At 38.9% G+C, this 21,972-nt stretch overlaps 1 protein-coding gene and 1 long non-coding RNA gene across 2 annotated transcripts; both read left to right on the top strand.

The window, feature by feature from the left end:
* The first annotated feature begins 11,528 nt into the window (after positions 1–11,528).
* On the top strand, positions 11,529–13,540 carry LOC112436484 (tripartite motif-containing protein 16-like). Its single transcript, XM_024806128.2, has one exon. It carries the CDS (start codon positions 11,716–11,718, stop codon positions 13,375–13,377), a length of 1,662 nt encoding a protein of 553 aa, XP_024661896.2. The 5' UTR covers positions 11,529–11,715; the 3' UTR covers positions 13,378–13,540.
* Positions 13,541–15,417: 1,877 nt separating this feature from the next.
* LOC143413634 (uncharacterized) lies at positions 15,418–19,343 on the top strand. Its single transcript, XR_013094253.1, has 3 exons — positions 15,418–15,634; positions 16,755–16,889; positions 18,176–19,343. It is a non-coding gene; the product is annotated as an uncharacterized LOC143413634 (long non-coding RNA).
* The last annotated feature ends 2,629 nt before the right edge of the window (positions 19,344–21,972 follow it).

Genomic DNA, 21,972 nt, shown 5'->3' with positions numbered 1-21,972 from the left:
TAACAAGATCCATTTTTAGTTACGTCCTGCTGCTTCTCCTGCTCTAGTAAAAAACCATAGGCTCACCCCAGTGCATGCTGGTCCTATACCAGTCTCTTTATTTATAGAAACAAAATGGCCCTACAGCTTTTACTGACTAATTTAACAAGGTAACATCAAACAAACAAAACATTGAAACAAATATTAACCTACAAATAAACTTGTAAATAAACCCCAAAATATAAGTAAACTAACAACAAACTTTAACTAATTTCAAAATAATAAAAAAATAAGAACAAATATCTCCAACAGAAGTTATTGGTGCAGACTGAAGGTTCTGTAAACTACTCAGTCATAGAATGATTACGATATTGAACTAAAACAAATGCCTGAATCCTAAATTATGGATATCCTATTGTGGTGATCTAAAATGTAACACTAAATGTGATTAAAACACTAAAACTCTGGACTCCGGGGCTGAACAACCGCGGGGATCACCAGCCCGAGGAAAACACAAAATACACATGACTCCGTGAGAAAGACAATTCATTCTTGAATGAAGACGTTGATCAGACACATTTAAAATGTAGCCAATTGTGTTTATTATTAAATTATTAAGGAAATAGAAAAGGGGGAGGGGTGGGGGTTAAAGAAGAGGGTAAAGGAAAGGGATAGAAAGGAGGAAAGAGAGGAGAGAGAACCCCAACTATGCCCTCTGAGCAAGCACTGGGTGCGACAGTGGATAGGAACAACTCCCTTTAAAGGAAGAAACCTATGACAGAACCAGGCTCTAGAGGGGCCAGTCAACTGTCGGGACTGGTTGGGGGGTGAGGGTGAAAGAGAGGGGGGGGGGGGGGGGGGGGAGATGGGGCAGGTGTTAGGAGTTAAGGTGAAAATTACGATGCAACGGTGGAGGAGGAAGACGGGGTGACATCAGCAGAAGGAAAAGTAGAAAAAGTAGAAAAAGCAGGAGTGCTCTTTCTCCAGAAGAAGCGGAAGCGTTTTTTCTTCTTTTCCGTGATCTTTTCCACGAGCACTATTTTCTCTAGGATGAGGGTTCGTAACTCATCAATTGTTTGTGTGTTTTCCTTCTCAAGTTTCCTGCATGTTGTCTCCACTTCTTCTAATTTGGCTTGTTTTTCTTCCAGCCTTTCTTTCAGTTCTTTACATTTGGCCTCCTGCATAAGCTTTGCCTCGTGCATCTCTGTATAACTGTGTTGTAATTTGTTGTGTGCGTCTTGTAGCTGCTGACTTCTCTCGAGTTCTTGAAGTGTACACTGCAGGTCTTTGTTTGTTTTCTCTACTTGCTGCTTTAACATCTGCACCTCAGTGTTTTTGCACTTCAAATTGTTGGAAAGTTTCTCCAGTTCTGTGTTTTTTCTCAGCATGTCACTGAGCTTACTCTGCATCTCTGAGCATTGTTTTTGCACTTTTTTCTTTTCCCCCTCCAGCTCAGTTGTTTTGGAGTTCAGTTGGTTATAACAGTCTTGCAGTTGTTGGTTTTTCCTCTCAAAGTCCTGGAGAATTTGTTTATCTTCTTTCTGCTTTATTTCCCATTGTTCTTTGTCTTGTAGGAAATCCTTATTTCTTTGCACTGTTTTATCAAGCTTTATTTTCAGCGCGGTGTATTTTTCCTCCACGCCTTCAAGCTTGGAGTCCGTTTCTTTCTGTTTAATTTCTAGTTGCTTTTTTTCTTGAAGCAACTCTTTATTTTTGTTCAGTGTTTTATCAAGCTTCGCCTGCAGTGCTTTGTACTTTCCCTCCATGCCTTGCAGTTTGCGCTGCTTTATGTCCATTTGTTCTTTTTCTTGGAGGAGTTCTTGATTTTTTTGCAGAGCTTCATCAAGCTTTATTTGCAAGGCTTCCTTGTGTTTCTCGCTGTCCTGAAGCTTGCAATCCATATCTTCCTTTTTCATGGTCTGTTGCGCTTTCTTTCGAAGAAACTCAACCCTTCCTTTCAGCACTTTTTCATTTATCTCAGTGCCTTGGAGTTTTATGACCAGTTGTTTCTTCTCTTGGAGGAGTTCTTGATTTTTTTGCAGAGCTTCATCCAGCTTTACTTGCAGCTCCTGAATCTTTTTTTCCCTCTCTTTCTCGTTTTTCTTCTGTTGGAGGATTTCTTCTGTTGGTTTTTCTTGTACTTTATTAAGCTTTGCTTGGAGCTCAAAGATCCTTCCCTGCATGTCTAGGAGTTCCATTTCTTTCTCCTTTATAATATCTTCCTTATCGAGAAGCTGTCTGAACAGTTTATCTGCTTCAGCGGTCCTTCTCTCACAGTGCTCTCTCAGTAAGATAATCTCCGTTCGTTGTTTAAAAAAACTTTCCCAGATGTAATTGGTGTACTCTGGCTGGGGCGGGTGTCGCGTATTGTGATTGTTCATGAGATTTTCCTCATGCATTTCTTCCAAGCACATCTTCTGCAGTTGCGTATCGTCTTCTCGATTGCAAAGAGGAGCGCTGGGCTTTACGTTTTCTCTTTTTTTCTGCTTTCTTGGAGACATGTTGGAATCTGTTAACAGTGACTCTGAAAAGGATCCAAAAAGGGCTTCTCTGGCGAACGTTCGTTTGAATGCTGCAAACATAAATGCTGCGAATAACGGACTAAAAGTTCTTGCGTCTCACCCCTATTTATAGGTTTTAGGATCAAAGGATCGAAGGATCACAGTGGTGGTAAGATTCTAAATGTGTGTGACATCACAGTTCCGTAAGCCAATGAGGTTGTCACATGACATTTGTGAGAGGGCATTCCTTACTTGGACAAATTATCAATAAGCTTTCAATACCAGTAACAATGGTGACAGTATAATTGACAATTATGTGTCCAGTATGTTGGCTGATTTTCTTTTACTTTTTGCATATGAAAATAAAAGCTGGGCTGATTTTAACACCATTACAAGAAGTGTTGTTAATTATTCTTTTTGAATCCTAATCAGGTTACCACAAATTGTCTTTTAATTTAGTAGAACTTGAAATGTTTGTCAGTGGATAAACAATTCATAATGCAAAGTCAGAAACATCAAGTTATTCTTAGTACTGCATACTTGCAATACATAAGTTGTCCTAACAGTCATGTAGGGCATCTGTAGTTCAGGGGGTCGGGAAGCTCATCTTGTAACTGGATGTAATATTAGCAGACAGAGGGTTTGATGTTGCAGAATCTTTGGAGTTGTACCATGCTGAATTGAAGAGCCCAACTTTCACCAAAGGAAAGAACTAACTGGCCCCTAGATTGCCCAATCAAATCTCTTAATGCCACCAGCCCTCCCCTACCTTCACTGTGTGCTCAGCTTGTAGAAAAGAGTTGAGTGTGGAAGAAATGGCAAAAATGTGGAGCTGAAAAGCTAAGAGAGAAAAAGAAATTATATATAAATCAACGTGTCAAATTAATGGACATGTTAGTTATTGGAGTTCTGGCTGCATTTTATATATCTATATTGTGTCCTTTTTATAATAAATAATAAAAAAAAACATTATTTATCCTCACTGTATGAACATTGTTGGAGTCCTTGAAGTCTCGTCATGTTGAAGTTACTCATGTGATGTGATGTTGTTATAATGATCCAGCTGGTGTGCAGCCATCATATTAGAGTTCTCTTTCTTCTTCTGATTTTATACAATTTTTCTGTGATGGTGTCACATTTACAGTGGTCGCAACAATTGCACCTATAGGACCCTGAAAAACTGGTGCACAGACTTCAGAGTCTAATAAGTGTCACCACTGTAACCACTGCATAATGCAAACCATGACACGAGTTTAGTCTTGGTGTGAAACTCATTTTGGTTCATAGACACCAATCTGACCTTAAGTGGAACAGACCCATAAAACTAATGCGTAATAAATAAATCGAAATTCTCCCATCATCATTCTTTGGTAGGAAGTCATAAATAGGAGTTAAATTCAGACTCTGCACGGCTGGCTTCTCCTGTAACCCTGCATGTTTCTAAGGTTTGTTTTCTGCTTTTTGTCCTCGGGTGAGGTTTGAAGTGTCTGTGTGGTGCAGCTGGTCTGGTCTGTCCAGGCTGCACCACACAGACACTTCCAATCACCACACATCAAAGTACAAAGCGTATGACGTCATCACATTCTGTGTTAGGAAGTCACATTTAGGAGTTAAATTCATTGTTCATCATACTCAAGAAATCTTTCTGTTATCTTGATTAACTTATCCCAACATTGTCAATCAGACTAAGTGATCACATGACGCTAGTTATCAACTCTATAAGGTAAATCAGGGTTTCCCATTTTAGCTACTAGCCTGTTTACATGAAAGGGGTGGCGTTGGGGGCATCTGACCAATCACATACAGAGCAGCAGAACAGCTGACTTTACAAAGAAAGATAAAACTATAAACATGAACAGGTTAAACACTTGTATTAATAAAGTTCAAATAGGAACTAAAAGTTCTTTTGCTGAGCTCTGTTGATGTTTACCAGTCTGGGAGAAAATACAAGCATAAATACAAAAATGGCCGTGGATATACTGGGAAAAGCATGTCGAATGATGAGCAGTGATACAGGAGACCAAGAGGAATTGCTCAGATAAGATTAAATGCTGTCATGGACGAGGACATGCTAGGAACAAGCGTTGCAGACAAAAGAAAAAACGAGATTAATGTTTATAGAGGAATTCAAAATGTTGTGAAATTGTTCTGCAGACAAATGGGAAAAGTCAAAGAACGAAGTTGAATTTAAGAATCTAAACTGATTAGACTACTGATGCTCATCAATGGAAAGATCCTCCCACTATCCATGGCACAGCAGTCCAAAGGGATCTTTCAGGTACTTGTTGTAAAGCAGTTTTCCAGAGAACTGATTGGTAGCTAAGTGGTGATTTCATACTTGTTGATCCGTAATCTCAAACACAACCTGCTCTGAAGCAGGTTTGCTCTACAGTTTAAGTCACTATGGTGATATACTCCAGTAAGAAGTGAGCTACCTTCATAGTACCTCTGTACTCATACCTGTGTGTTTCTTTGGCATTGCTTGTAGATATGTTTTAAAATGCAGCTGCAGTGCATTTTAAAACCTTAAGGAAGCTGTTATTGATATGGTGTAGATTAGCCAACAGATTTCTTTTCTTTTTTTACCTGATGGACACAATGCAGTGTAGTAGCCCTGCCCCTCGTTATGGTTTGTTCTTCATCATTCACTCACTGTGCGTCGATATGCTGGATGTCTCCACAAACAGTTCTCTGCATGCAGATGCAGTTTTTCTTCATTTGGAGCTTTGTGGGAGCTGAGTTCTGTTTACAGAGATGTTAATGGTCCTGTATGTGACCTGTCACATTTTATTTATTAAACAGACCACCTTGCAGTGTAGCTTCCACGTTAGCTGAGGTTTGTTTTATTATTTGTTTTTGCTTGTTTTTTATTATTCTTGCTGATGATTTGTATTATCTAAATGTAAGGTTCATTCATATCAGTTTGCTTATTTAATTTAATACATTTTTTTTTTTGCCTTTATCTTTGTCTCCATAACTGATAGTCTCTTATATCAGTTCCTGCTCATAAGGTTACTTTAACATTTGAGGCCACGTTATGATTGGTTTAGGTGGCAGCACAAGCAGCTTTACTTCCATAAAATATATATATATATTTTTAAATAACATCTGAAGTAATTTAATGAGGAATGAGTCATCCAGTTCAGCTCTGGTATTATGATGATATAATATGTGCTTCAGTCTTAAACAAGCACAGAATTTAATGAGCTGCTTCTTCCCGACTCCCTGATTTCTGCACAGCTGGATTATTGTACCAAAGAAACTGTTTCTGTAATATTTCTGTGAAATAAAGTAATCCACTAAAACCCAGTGAGTGTTGGTTAGCTAAGATTTGTTTTTGTTCTTGATGGAATCGAAACACTCAGAAACGTCATTAATATTCGCTTGTCCTGCTGCAGACTTTTCTATCCAATCTAACAGTGAGAGCGAGCATGTGGTGCCCCACCCACTGGCTACAGGCCACATATTTCTGCAGATAAAGGCACCACCGTATTTGCCTTTATTCCGATGAAATGTCCTCTAAAGGACGCCCACACAATTGATGAGAAGTCAGAGACCAGATGCCGATATTGTAATTCCATTAGAAAAAAGGCTGCACTTAAGTAGGGAAGATATGTGTAGGGCTTTTAAGGCCATTGCAGTCCCAAATGGAGGCAGATGGGGTATGTGAAGTTCAATATATGTGGGCTGAGCACCCTGATACCACAACTCAAGATTTCTGTTTCAACAGATAAGCTAACGGTCCCTCCTTTTAAGGAGTTGTTATCAGTTCCATACATGCCACACCTATTGCTGTGAAAGCTTGTTTGAGTATAAATAAAGAATGTACTGGGAGCCCCGGAGCGATTCCTCTGTGACACACACACAGTGCCCATGTACATGTAAAATCTTTGAGTCTGTGTTTCTTTACCTCCTAATAGTTTTCTCCTCACAAGCTGCCAAAATAAATCCATAATTAAATTTTAATCCTCATAAAAGGCTGAAAATATTTGTTCTGAATCCAAAACAGTTAGATGTAGTTTGTTAATTTCCCTCGTTTTGTTATTACCCTAGAGTAGCTTTGGTGTATCTTTTCTCTCTCAGTTAATATTTATTATAAACATCCATCATAACAGCATATATGCAATTACTGGTCACTTTGTTAGGTACACCTTGTTTATAGCAGGTATGACCCCTGTTGCTGACAGAACTGCGTCATGAAGTCATGTTCATTAATTGTTGACTTGAATCTGCCGTTCCACCTCATCCCAAAGATGCTCTAGTGGAGTACAGTGAACTCATCTTCATGTTCAAGAAACCAGTTTGAGATGATTTGAGCTGGAAGCAGCCATCAAAAAATGGGTACAGTGTGGTTATGAAGTGATAGACATGGTCAGCATTAGCTGGGCTGTGGTGGTTAAACAATGCTAAGCTGGTACTAATTGGCTCAAAGTATGCCTAGAAAATATTCTCCACACTCTCACACCGCTATCAGCAACTTGAAATGTTAATACAAGGCAAGATGTTCATTCTTTTATGTCGTTTACACCAAATTCTAACCCTACCATTTGAATGTCACAGCAGTCATCAGACCAGCAACATCTTTTCAATCTTCCGCTGTGTCCAGCTTTGGCAAGCCTGTTCAAACTGCTGCCTCAGTATTTGTTGCTCTAACTGCGGGAATTGGCACCAGCCTTGGTGTCTTTCAGAGGAACTGCTCCTGTTAGTTGTTTGCACTTCCATTCTGGATTAATTTTTCAGACCTGGAGGTTACTACTTGTAAATACGTTGGAGTCTCATACACATATTTAAATGAAAACTTGTTAGTTAACAGATTTGAAGCAGTGGAAATTGTAACCACTCAAAGACATTTAGAACAGCGACAGGTCCCCAGCTCTAATCTGTTTCTTTGTTTTGTAAGCTGGTGCAGACCCAGGACGTGCTGGAGACGTTACATCTCACGGCGGGGCTGAGCACCCTGATACCACACCTTCACTTTGGAAGAGGTGGAGTAGGTGGCTGGGGAGAGGGTGGTGCTGGGATCCCATATGTTTAAATAAAATGTAATTTAAAATTGCTTTGACTGCTGGCCCTTGCAACTCAGACGCTAATATATATGTGGATTTATCTTTTTTTGTTGTTGTTGTTCCTGAGTAATTAAGCTCCGGTCTGACGCATTAGACTTCCAAGGGAAGCTGCAGCCGTCAGGGAGTGCCATTGGCATATGGGAGGTGTAATTTGGCTGTAATAATGTTTAAGTAGGGCAGTCTGTGTGAAAACAACATCCACATACAAACCAGGATCCATTGCAGCGTGGCAAATGTAATTGGTTTTAATGTTGGTGCTAGCTGATTTATGTGGAAAATACTGGGTAAAGTTCAGCTTTGAATGACAGTCAATGTCCCGTATACTTTCTGGGGTTTTTTTTTTTTTTGACTGGCATTTTGTAAAGTTGAACAAGTAAATGAAAAGTATGTTAAGGATTAATAAAACAGTTGGAATAACTGCAAATGCTGAAATAATGTAATGATGCAACTGCGAGGAAGTTGAGGGTTAAATTGTTTTAGACACCATCTGCGGTGTAACTGTAATAGCTCTCTGGCATGTGAGAAGGAAGCGCCAAATGGTGAACGATATTAGTTTCAGGTGCACAGCACATACGATTGTGCTGAAGATACGTCCCATTACAAAGTGACTGAATGGTTCTTTTAACAGATTTATTTTTCAGGTAATTAACAGTCATTTAAACCTGACTAAAGCCCTAAAATAGATGCATTTTGTGAACCAAAAAGACTAATTCATGTAAAACATGAAAGTCACAAGACTGTGAAACCACATCACCAGAGAAAACCTGCTGGGACCAGACTGTACAAATCACGTTTCCATCCTGCCTTTTTCTTTCTGTGTATCAGAGCAGCTGACAGTTAAAGCAAAAGCACAACTGGTTTCAGTTCCTTAAAACAAAGACAGTGTAAACAGTGTTTAATGGTATGAGGTCCAAAAGTCATTGAAGTTAGATGATAATGGAAATCTTTTTCTGGGTCATGTGACAGTGATTTTTACAGGGTTTTTTTAGTAGAAAAGTCCAATTTAAGCTCAGTTATAAGAGAAAGAGCAATTTGAAGTTGACATCCGACACCTCAGGTGTTGCACTAGACTGTGGTGGTGACAGGAGAACTGAGCCAGAAGGTGAACGTTTTGATTTACTAGTCGATCTGCATTCCAGATCTCAGCAACGTTGAGTAGTGAAGAAATCACAGACGCAAGCAGCAGAAATGAGTTTCTCCTGAAGGGTTCAGTCTTTGAGATATGGTGAGGAGTTTGAGTGGCAACCATACAGAGAGCATCAACAACTTTGCACATATATGGTTGGTTTTGTGCATGATTAGTGGTTTGAATTAGATTTTGGTGGTTTTGTGTTGTGCTTGTTTTTTTTTGTTTGTTTTGTTTTTAGCTCTGCTCTCAGAAACCAGAAACATAAACACTCTTAGCACTGCAAAGCCCAAAGATCTCTAAAAGCTTTGTATTATGAACAAATCGTTATAAAATCTAACTCAACAATCTAAATCCACAGCCTGATGGAGCTTATTCTGCTTTACTGTGTTGTTCAAAAAAAGACGCAGACGATTGTCAGAATTTTTATTATGTCTACAAAGACTTAGATGCTTTAGAAAATCGCTGAGGTTTACTCCCTGAGAGGAGATTGCCATTTCTTTACCTTCTTCATATTCTTTTCTACAGATGCAGTGATGCTTTTAACCTCCACACAGTGACTCCACATCACCAACACCAGCCTCGCTTCCAGCTCCAATGATCTTCCACCTCTGACTCTTTCCTAAAATTGACCAGTAGGTGGGGCCAGCCCTGCCCAGGTGGGGTGGCCAGCGATGGAAGGCCAACGTGGAGGCAGCAGCAGCGGTAGCTACTCACAGATCCCTGTCAGAACAGGCATGGGGTCTGTCAACTCCCCGGCCGTTTCTGTGAGATTGGAGCCGTACGACATCGGAGAGAAGAAATGCATCTCGGATGTGAGGAGGACTTTCTGCCTCTTTGTCACCTTTGACCTCTTGTTCGTCACCATGCTCTGGATCATAGAACTCAATGTAAGTCTGTGTTTGTAGTGGCTGTGACAGCAGTTTTGTTTTTTTATTAGATATCTGTAGTAATAAAGTTTTTACAGCAATGTAAAACCACACGAGATTAAGATGTATCACCAGACAGTGAGCCTTTTTGACTGAGTCAGCCTACTCGGGAGAAATTTATTGGATGCATCTGCTGTCTTCTATGTATTTTGCTCAAGAAAAAACTAAAACTGAAGATGATTTTATTATTTCCCAGAGATTAAAGGGTTATTTAAAAGTAAAGTTAAACAAAGTCAGGAAAGATAAAACGCTAGTATTGAAGTTTTTAAAAAACTCCAAAGTAGGTGAAGCCGTTAAAAGGCCAGGCTCAGAGCCTTTGGTTTTGCTTTTTTGTGGAAAAACATTTATTGTTCTTTTACAGCATTTAGAGTTGTTTCTTTCAGCTTGTAGTGGACTTTCGGATTGACAGTATCATTCCTATCTGCTTTTACTTTTGTGCCTGATCGGTACGATTAACAGCAGTCAGCTTGACGCACAACTGAACTGAATAACAAAAATAAACACACCGTAGATTTCTGATGCACTAAATCACTTTGGAGGAAAAATGAGTTTCCTCTGCTGACTGACAGTTATTGTTTGTTGAGCTCAGTTGTATGAAAGTTCAGAGGAACTCATGAGTAGCCACCGATTTGTACACAACTGATAGCAAAGTGTGGAATATAGCATTACATGTGAACAAAGGTTTAAAGCTGGTGAAGAATGCATGTTCCTTATCTGTACAGACTTTTTCTTAACTAAACTATCAAGTGGTTTAGTTGGTATTGTGGTTTACAGTGGTTCGCCTACCAGGTGAAAGATCCCAGAAGGAGACGCTTATCCCATTGGGTTTGGTTCAGGAAAGGCATCTACCTGCTGTGGTGACTTCTTGTGAACAGGAAGAAGTAATACCATTACTTCTTCCTGTTCACAATTTTTATCTTTGTAACAACAAATCACTGAGTAATAAAACCAGCTGCCTTTTCAGTGAGTCTCTCATCCAGTTGCAGCGCAGGCTTGCCGCTGCTAAAACTAAACAGAGCTCCAATCACATTGGCCATATTTGTCACATGACGTAGGACTCCAGTAGAGAACGTAATTTAACTCTTTCTGCACCGCTGGGCGAATGAGACGTTGACAGATCGTTTTTTTCTTTCTATCGGGTTTGTTTTTCTTTCAAATTATTGGTGGGGACAATTCAATAATCGCTGGATATTGGTGGGGACATGTCCCTTCCGTTAATGCCAAATCTACGCCCTTGGACTGAAGAGTCGTTTGCTGCCAACAGTATAGTGAAACATTTAAGCTGTACATGAAAGTTAATAGGTAATTATGATGATCTTTACCAAAAAGATTTTATATGAAAGAAAAAATAAAGGGCATGAAAACTGATTCTTATGTCTGCTGTGTATCTTCAGTGTGAATGTTGAGTTATGTTTGAGTGTCTGCATTTAAAGCACATATTAATGTATTGTTTCGAAATCCATGGTGGTACACGGGAAACATTACTAAAGAATGTAGAATTAGAACACTATCTGTATTTGTTTTTTAAATAGTTTTACATATATTTTACTATTTAAAAAAATAATCAAGAAATCAAGCTTGCTGCCTGTCTTGTACAGTAATTTCATTTGAACATTTAGTGGAGTCAGTTGTTCCCATGCATCATTCTGTAAGTGTGAGAATGAACTAAGATTAGAAAATGTCAAAATATAAAGTGTCATTTATTTTTATTCATCACAGCATCCTAAACTTAGCTGAACTTTTTGAAATATAAAATGAACTCACTGAGTGTTGACTGTCACATTTCAAACATCCAAGTAAAGATAAACTATTAACCTTTAACTGGGTCAGACTTGTTACTGCATGATGTAACCAAACATAACACACCCTGCTTCACCTGATTGGCTCTTGGTCGCTCTGTAAGAATATTTCTTTAGTGCCTCCCTTCACAGATGTGTCTGTATCAGGATGGGTCTAAACAACATGGTGTAAATGCAGTTGCTGGTGAGCCTCATTTCCTGTAGGAGGTGAACAAGAGCAGAGATCTGTTTCCCTTCAGAGCACAGAGGTTGTTTCTGTTCAGAGGAAGTGAAACTGTCGGACAGTCACTGAGAGACGGTGAAACGGCACAGCACATGAATCAAATGGATCAAACAAAATTCTGCTGTTCAGTCTGTTTGGATCTACTGAAGGATCCGGTGACTATTCCCTGTGGACACAGCTACTGCATGAACTGTATTAAAAGCTTCTGGGATGAAGAGGAAAAGAAGAAAATCTACAGCTGCCCTCAGTGCCGGAGGACTTTCACAGCGAGGCCTGTCCTGGAGAAAAACACCATGTTAGCAGATTTAGTGGAGGAGCTGAAGAAGACTGGACTCCAAGCTGCTCCTGCTGATCACTGCTATGCTGGACCTGAAGATGTGGCCTGTGATGTCTGCACTGGAAGAAAAATGAAAGCCTTCAAGTCCTGTTTATTCTGTCTGGCATCTTACTGTGAGAAACACCTTCAGCCTCATTATGATGTGGCTCCATTCAAGAAACACAAGCTGGTGGAGCCCTCCAAGAAGCTCCAGGAGAACATCTGCTCTCGTCATGATGAGGTGATGAAGATGTTCTGTCGTACTGATCAGCAGAGTATCTGTTATCTCTGCTCTGTGGATGAACATAAAGGCCACGACACAGTCTCAGCTGCAGCAGAAAGGACTGAGAGGCAGAGAGAGCTGGAGGTGAGTCGACAAAACATCCAGCAGAGAATCCAGGACAGAGAGAAAGATGTGAAGCTGCTTCAACAGGAGGTGGAGGCCATCAATCAGTCTGCTGATCAAACAGTGGAGCACAGTGAGAAGATCTTCACTGAGCTGATCCATCTCATCCAGAAAAGAAGCTCTGATGTGAAGCAGCAGATCAGATCCCAGCAGGAAACTGAAGTGAGTCGAGTCAAAGAGCTTCAGGAGAAGCTGGAGCAGGAGATCACTGAGCTGAAGAGGAAAGATGCTGAGCTGAAGCAGCTCTCACACACAGAGGATCACATCCAGTTTCTACACAACTACCCCTCACTGTCAGCACTCAGTGAGTCTACAGACTCATCCAGCATCAATATCCGTCCTCTGAGCTACTTTGAGGATGTGACAGCAGCTGTGTCAGAGGTCAGAGATAAACTACAGGACATTCTGAGAGAGGAATGGACAAACATCTCACTGACAGTCACTGAAGTGGATGTTTTACTGTCAGATCCACCAGAGCCAAAGACCAGAGCTGAATTCTTAAAATATTCATGTGAAATCACACTGGATCCAAACACAGCGTACAAACAGCTGTTATTATCAGAGGGGAACAGAAAAGTAACCTTCATGAAACAACAGTTTTATTCTGATCATCCAGACAGATTCACTTGGTGGTTTCAGGTCCTGAGTAGAGAGAGTCTGACTGGACGTTGTTACTGGGAGGTGGAGTGGAGAGGGAGAGGAGTTTATGTAGCAGTCGCATACAAGAATATCAGCAGAGCAGAGAGTGTGAATGAATGTGTATTTGGACATAATGACAAATCATGGGCATTACAGTGGTTCAACAACAGTTATACATTTTGGTCCAACAACATCCACACTCGTGTCTCAGGTCCTCAGTCCTCCAGAGTAGGAGTGTACCTGGATCACAGAGCAGGTATTTTGTCCTTCTACAGCGTCTCTGAAACCATGACTCTCCTCCACAGAGTCCAGACCACATTCACTCAGCCGCTCTATGCTGGACTGATGCTTTACTATTATGGAGACACAGCTGAGTTGATTAAGCTCAAATAGACTGAAGTCTTTCATATTGTGGGTTTAAATCTGTGTTTTAGTTTCATTTTATTTTCTCTCCATCATTTCTGCACAGAGATCAGCTGTCAGTCAAACATTATGGGTGGTACCTCCACATCTTCTAGTTGTTCTCTTGATGTTTCTGAGTTTTTAAAGGAGATCTTTCCTGTGGCTTGTTTTTCTTCCAGCCTTTCTTTCAGTTCTTTACATTTGGCCTCCTGCATAAGCTTTGCCTCGTGCATCTCTGTATAACTGTGTTGTAATTTGTTGTGTGCGTCTTGTAGCTGCTGACTTCTCTCGAGTTCTTGAAGTGTACACTGCAGGTCTTTGTTTGTTTTCTCTACTTGCTGCTTTAACATCTGCACCTCAGTGTTTTTGCACTTCAAGTTGTTGGAAAGTTTCTCCAGTTCTGTGTTTTTTCTCAGCATGTCACTGAGCTTACTCTGCATCTCTGAGCATTGTTTTTGCACTTTTTTCTTTTCCCCCTCCAGCTCAGTTGTTTTGGAGTTCAGTTGGTTATAACAGTCTTGCAGTTGTTGGTTTTTCCTCTCAAAGTCCTGGAGAATTTGTTTATCTTCTTTCTGCTTTATTTCCCATTGTTCTTTGTCTTGTAGGAAATCCTTATTTCTTTGCACTGTTTTATCAAGCTTTATTTTCAGCGCGGTGTATTTTTCCTCCACGCCTTCAAGCTTGGAGTCCGTTTCTTTCTGTTTAATTTCTAGTTGCTTTTTTTCTTGAAGCAACTCTTTATTTTTGTTCAGTGTTTTATCAAGCTTCGCCTGCAGTGCTTTGTACTTTCCCTCCATGCCTTGCAGTTTGCGCTGCTTTATGTCCATTTGTTCTTTTTCTTGGAGGAGTTCTTGATTTTTTTGCAGAGCTTCATCAAGCTTTATTTGCAAGGCTTCCTTGTGTTTCTCGCTGTCCTGAAGCTTGCAATCCACATCTTCCTTTTTCATGGTCTGTTGCGCTTTCTTTCGAAGAAACTCAACCCTTCCTTTCAGCACTTTTTCCTTTATCTCAGTGCCTTGGAGTTTTATGACCAGTTGTTTCTTCTCTTGGAGGAGTTCTTGATTTTTTTGCAGAGCTTCATCCAGCTTTACTTGCAGCTCCTGAATCTTTTTTTCCCTCTCTTTCTCGTTTTTCTTCTGTTGGAGGATTTCTTCTGTTGGTTTTTCTTGTACTTTATTAAGCTTTGCTTGGACCTCAAAGATCCTTCCCCGCATGTCTAGGAGTTCCATTTCTTTCTCCTTTATAATATCTTCCTTATCGAGAAGCTGTCTGAACAGTTTATCTGCTTCAGCGGTCCTTCTCTCACAGTGCTCTCTCAGTAAGATAATCTCCGTTCGTTGTTTAAAAAAACTTTCCCAGATGTAATTGGTGTACTCTGGCTGGGGCGGGTGTCGCGTATTGTGATTGTTCATGAGATTTTCCTCATGCATTTCTTCCAAGCACATCTTCTGCAGTTGCGTATCGTCTTCTCGATTGCAAAGAGGAGCGCTGGGCTTTACGTTTTCTCTTTTTTTCTGCTTTCTTGGAGACATGTTGGAATCTGTTAACAGTGACTCTGAAAAGGATCCAAAAAGGGCTTCTCTGGCGAACGTTCGTTTGAATGCTGCAAACATAAATGCTGCGAATAACGGACTAAAAGTTCTTGCGTCTCACCCCTATTTATAGGTTTTAGGATCAAAGGATCGAAGGATCACAGTGGTGGTAAGATTCTAAATGTGTGTGACATCACAGTTCCGTAAGCCAATGAGGTTGTCACATGACATTTGTGAGAGGGCATTCCTTACTTGGACAAATTATCAATAAGCTTTCAATACCAGTAACAATGGTGACAGTATAATTGACAATTATGTGTCCAGTATGTTGGCTGATTTTCTTTTACTTTTTGCATATGAAAATAAAAGCTGGGCTGATTTTAACACCATTACAAGAAGTGTTGTTAATTATTCTTTTTGAATCCTAATCAGGTTACCACAAATTGTCTTTTAATTTAGTAGAACTTGAAATGTTTGTCACACTGTAAAAAAAATCCGTAAAAATACAGTACAATCTACTGTATAAACGTGAAGGAATTTTCCGTATTAGTCATTTACAGGTATTTTTCTGTATTTCTCAACTACTGCAATGCATTGTGGGAAAAAGAACCTGAAAAGGAGGGAAAAGTAAGCGCAAGAGCAGCCATTAGGCTTCTTTCAGGCTTCATCTGGATTTTGGATTCTGAAGTTGGAGAAACTGCCTTCAAATTTCTGTGGTAAGTATTAAAACTCATGTTTCGTTTTATTAAAATAATGTTTTTCAAAAGACTCCGTGTTTTTATTTAGAAAGAATTGTTAATTTATTTGTTAACTGGTTTCGGCTGTCTCCAGACAAGTCAGGAATATTTTGCTGACTCATTTTTTAAAATAATTGTTATTTAGGTTTAACATGACTTAAGCTTTATTTTAATTAATGTTAAAATAATTTTTACTGTGATACCACCAGTTTTGCCCTTCAGTGGCTGAACCAGTTTTCATAAATATTATAGTTAGCTGTCTGTGTCTCTCTGGGTATTACACAGCTGTGACTGCTAACTAGCTAATTAGCGAAAGTCAGCGATGTGGATAACTGGGAAAGTGAGAACTTCATGGTTCTAGAAATTATTCTAGGACTCTAATAAGTACTGTATCAATACCTGTGTTTTACAGTTGGCTCTACTGTACACTTTAAAGGGTTTCAGGCAAAGTTACACTAACCCTAGTTTAAGCCTCAGACCTTCCTGGCTGACGCTAGCAAATGCTAATGTTAGCCTCTGATTTGGGCTGCTAAAATAAAGACTTTTAGCTAGCTGACCAGCATAGATTATTTCGGTGGTTAACAGACTGTAGTGGTAAAATTATTGAAAGTATAGTTTCACCTCAGCACATTTACAATTATGTCTATTTTGTAGCACATAGAAATGTTTAGTTAATATTTACAGACAGACACATTTTCCCTGTAACTGTGTTTTTACTCCAACATTTGTTGAAAATGTAATTTATGAAATGCTGAGCAGCATTTCTTGTATGTGGAATATTTTTGTCACCCCACTATGCTAATGTGATTAAATACTAAAAATTATTACTAAAAAAATTCAATAATAAATCAATAATAACTATTTCTTGATTGAACTATAATGTAAGCGCAGTGCTGGTGTGCAGGGGCTCTATATGCCTTGTCTATATCAAGCTTTTAGCCAAATATAAGCAGAGATATTTGTATCTTTCTTAAAAATCCAGATCCTTACAGATTATTTGAGAAATGGATCAACAGCTATCACTACTTGAAGCACTTTAAGTCCTGCAGTGGAAAAATATCCCTTATTTCACCTTTGATCACACACTTTGGTTTTCCAGTGCAGAGCAATGGCCAAGAAAAGGAAAGACTTCCCCGAGTGAAAAAAAAGATGAAGATACAAGCTGGTGATGATCCAGAGCAGCTGGTCTCAGGAAATGAAGAAAAACCCTGATCACCTTCTCTACAAACACAAGGTGAGTTTAATGTTGTGGTTGATTTAGTTTTTCAAGGTATGTATGTTACTTTAATTATAAACTGCTTTGGTTGCAACAGAATGGTGTTATGTGTATGCAACTCTACGTGAATTATAATCCTTTGTAGGGCTGCGTGATATGACCAAAGTCTCATATCCCAATATAAGACGTATCTCTCCTGATAACGATATATATCACAAAATAGTGCATTTTCTGTAAATTCTGTGATTCTCGGGCAACTCGACTTATGTGAAATGTTTTCAGTTGGGCGTCGTGTACCTGGAGTCGAGTGTTTTGACCGATGCATGAAACTATACATTTTTAGACATGAGTTTAAATGGCCGCCATTTTCTTTCTGAGTATTTATTAGACGGCGTGCTGCAAGGAAAAGCCTGTTCTAACGTTTGAGTCTAAGGATTATTTTGAGCACCTGACGACTCTTTTTTTGCTTTTCATTCGTAAACTCTCTCGAAACTCTTTCATGTGATTCTTGTGTAGGTGGTTAAAGAGGTTTGTCGTGTTCGAGTGGTGGTGGGGACCAGTTTGTGGCATAATTTGCATAGTACAGTTTTCTGGGGCGTGTCAGACTTTTCATAACCAAACCATGTCCATGCTACAGAGGTAGCCCCTCATTTAACAATAAGGTCCTCGATTTCTTTTGACTGGTCCTTCTGGTTCTGCCTCATCCTTGCTGGCCATGCTGGTATTCTCTGTGCCTTCATCTGCGTGGTGACTGTAAGCGCCATTTATAGTTACTTGATGTTTTTATTTGAGGTCATTTGTTTGATGCATATTCTGAAATTTTATGTTTGAGAATAATGTATATCATTTCAGTTTAGTTTGAAAAGTCTCAACAGAAACTTGAGCTTTATTGTGAAAGGTTTATGTGGAAAATAAACAAGCGGACGGCGGAGCCACACGATGGTTTTATCCTCATTGTTGGTAACGAAAGTACGCGTAAAAACAGTCACTTGTCCGTCCATAGTGTGGTTATTTTAAGTATAAGAGAAGGAGAGAACTTTAAGAAATAATATAGCAACTACAGTGCCCATCAAAACCATGAAAAAAATATTGCCATAAACAGTTTATTTTGCAACACCACAAAACAAAGAATAGTGTATAATATGAAACGATAGACATTTTTATATCGTAATCTGATATATATATCGTCATATCGCACAGCCCTAATCCTTTTTTTGTTTATGTTGTTTATGCTCTAGGTAAAAAAAAATTATAAAAATACAAACTTTTTAAAAATGTCTTGTTGTTTCTCTTTTTTTCCTCAGAATAAATTGCGACTAGTCTCAATGGCTGACACGGAGGAGCAACACAGCGACACGTTAACTCCGACTGCTGCAGTTCCTGTATGAACTGAGCAACTCTTAAAATCCAAGGAAAAGCTGAGTGTATTTTACTTAAAGCTCAGATGGACCTTGATGTACTAACATGCAGGCTGCATTCAGGACTTTGTCACACTGTTATATGAAGAGCGGTAACAAGACTTTGTAGTAATTTGTCTTACTATTGTCTTATTTGTTGTGATTTAGGGTCTGTGCGCACTAGCAGAGGTTTTTGTTTGTAACTGTAACCTCGTTTTCAGAGCCTTGTCTAACATTTAATGGTCATGAAATATGTCAGACTTTTTCCTCTACTTAACCAGCTTAGAGAATTTGAACACCGTGGAGAAAAAGGTGTGCATTAAGGATTTTGAACTATGATGTTTAAGTGTTGTCACTGCTGAGGATTCGTGGACACAGATCCTTATTCACTATGCTGCTGTTTACAGTTTAACTTTTCATCAGAACAAGCACTTCTAATTGTACTTTGCTCCTCACTGACAAAACAAGTCCCGTAAATACACTTTTATCTTTAAGTTTGGGACAGTAATCTGTCTTAATTTATTATGTGTTGTAGTTATCATATGGGGAAAAGTCCTGTGGTTATCCATCAGTCCTGTTCGAATAAACCCAAAGTTCAGGAACATCTTCTTTAGATCTGTTCAGTTGTATTCATGTGGCACCACTTAAACAGTCAACAAATTTTGACTCAAGTATGTTATATTGTAAGGTAAAGAGCCCAAAGAGTTAATCTCAGACAAATGTTCACACAAATGTGAATTACATTCACTTCATTAATGAAGTGAATGCAATTCAGTAATCAAAGGTGTTTGGCTATAACTGACTACATGTGTATACTGTATCATAAGTGGACAGAGATGGATGTAAACCACACCTTAACCATTTGGCTGAGGCAAAACTACCACAAGGCAGTGATTCTAACTAAAAGGTACTCTGGATATTATTAAATGTGAACATGTCGTTAAATATGACATTTTTTGTTTGTCAGGTGTCCTGTTTGAAGAAAACACTTGGTAGCCACTTGAATGAATGTAAATAAACACATTTACATGAGGGCAACCTGATTTCAAGGAAATAAAAATGCTCAAATTTGAAAGCTTGTGAGTTATTTTGTTCATGTATCAGCTGTTTAGTAGTTTTATGACAAGATGGATGCTGTCATTATATTTAAGTATAGTGTTTGAGTTAAGGAGAATAAAAGAATATTTAACATTAATTGTACCAATGTTGTTGTGTACGAAGCACAAATTAATTTAAGTTTTAATTTATGAATTTTTGAGTACATGGTGTACTAGGTTGTAATTGCATAGAAATGTACGTTTAAGGATATAAAGAACTATATTTAATGAGTTACAGTGAAAAGAAGTGCTTGGAAATAGTAATATAAACAGAAATTTCAATTTTTCTATTAACGGAAAATATCAGTTAATGATACAGAAAATATACTGTGAATAAACGGAATTTTCTGTTTTATAGCTGAAGGAAATGTCCGTAAATAGTACAGAGAGTATACTGTAAATCTACAGAATTTTCCGTTTTATCATTTACAGAAAGGTCCGTCAAACCTCCGTAAAAAAACAGAAAATGTACTGGCAGAAAATTACCAGGACATTCTCTGTTTTTCTACGGAATATTTTTTTACAGTGCAGTGGATAAACAATTCATAATGCAAAGTCAGAAACATCAAGTTATTCTTAGTACTGCATACTTGCAATACATAAGTTGTCCTAACAGTCATGTAGGGCATCTGTAGTTCAGGGGGTCGGGAAGCTCATCTTGTAACTGGATGTAATATTAGCAGACAGAGGGTTTGATGTTGCAGAATCTTTGGAGTTGTACCATGCTGAATTGAAGAGCCCAACTTTCACCAAAGGAAAGAACTAACTGGCCCCTAGATTGCCCAATCAAATCTCTTAATGCCACCAGCCCTCCCCTACCTTCACTGTGTGCTCAGCTTGTAGAAAAGAGTTGAGTGTGGAAGAAATGGCAAAAATGTGGAGCTGAAAAGCTAAGAGAGAAAAAGAAATTATATATAAATCAACGTGTCAAATTAATGGACATGTTAGTTATTGGAGTTCTGGCTGCATTTTATATATCTATATTGTGTCCTTTTTATAATAAATAATAAAAAAAAACATTATTTATCCTCACTGTATGAACATTGTTGGAGTCCTTGAAGTCTCGTCATGTTGAAGTTACTCATGTGATGTGATGTTATAATGATCCAGCTGGTGTGCAGCCATCATATTAGAGTTCTCTTTCTTCTTCTGATTTTATACAATTTTTCTGTGATGGTGTCACATTTACAGTGGTCGCAACAATTGCACCTATAGGACCCTGAAAAACTGGTGCACAGACTTCAGAGTCTAATAAGTGTCACCACTGTAACCACTGCATAATGCAAACCATGACACGAGTTTAGTCTTGGTGTGAAACTCATTTTGGTTCATAGACACCAATCTGACCTTAAGTGGAACAGACCCATAAAACTAATGCGTAATAAATAAATCGAAATTCTCCCATCATCATTCTTTGGTAGGAAGTCATAAATAGGAGTTAAATTCAGACTCTGCACGGCTGGCTTCTCCTGTAACCCTGCATGTTTCTAAGGTTTGTTTTCTTTCTTTTTTTCTTGTTGTTCTTGTGCTTTTTGTCCTCAGGTGAGGTTTGAAGTGTCTGTGTGGTGCAGCTGGTCTGGTCTGTCCAGGCTGCACCACACAGACACTTCCAATCACCACACATCAAAGTACAAAGCGTATGACGTCATCACATTCTGTGTTAGGAAGTCACATTTAGGAGTTAAATTCATTGTTCATCATACTCAAGAAATCTTTCTGTTATCTTGATTAACTTATCCCAACATTGTCAATCAGACTAAGTGATCACATGACGCTAGTTATCAATCTATGAGGTAAACCAGGGTTTCCCATTTTAGCTACTAGCCTGTTTACATGAAAGGGGTGGCGTTGGGGTCATCTGACCAATCACATAGAGAGCAGCAGAACAGCTGACTTTACAAAGAAAGATAAAACTATAAACATGAAAAGGTTAAACACTTGTATTAATAAAGTTCAAATAGGAACTAAAAGTTCTTTTGCTGAGCTCTGTTGATGTTTACCAGTCTGGGAGAAAATACAAGCATAAATACAAAAATGGCCGTGGATATACTGGGAAAAGCATGTCGAATGATGAGCAGTGATACAGGAGACCAAGAGGAATTGCTCAGATAAGATTAAATGCTTTCATGGACGAGGACATGCTAGGGACAAGCGTTGCAGACAAAAGAAAAAACGAGATTAATGTTTATAGAGGAATTGAAAATGTTGTGAAATTGTTCTGCAGACAAATGGGAAAAGTCAAAGAATGAAGTCGAATTTAAGAATCTAAACTGATTAGACTACTGATGCTCATCAATGGAAAGATCCTCCCACTATCCATGGCACAGCAGTCCAAAGGGATCTTTCAGGTACTTGTTGTAAAGCAGTTTTCCAGAGAACTGATTGGTAGCTAAGTGGTGATTTCATACTTGTTGATCCGTAATCTCAAACACACACTCAAACACACACACGCACGCACGCACGCACGCACGCACACACACACACACACACACACTAACAGCACCTCAGAAAACAGGGTGGTACTTAAAGCTTTGATCTAAGAAACCTGACAACATCTAATATTTTCATTATTTGTAACAAAAATGTTGCACTGACTTTAGTTTTTTA

The sequence above is a fragment of the Maylandia zebra genome, linkage group LG18, assembly GCF_041146795.1.
Source record: "Maylandia zebra isolate NMK-2024a linkage group LG18, Mzebra_GT3a, whole genome shotgun sequence".
NCBI lineage: Eukaryota > Metazoa > Chordata > Actinopteri > Cichliformes > Cichlidae > Maylandia > Maylandia zebra.
This window is presented reverse-complemented; position numbering and strand designations above follow the sequence as displayed.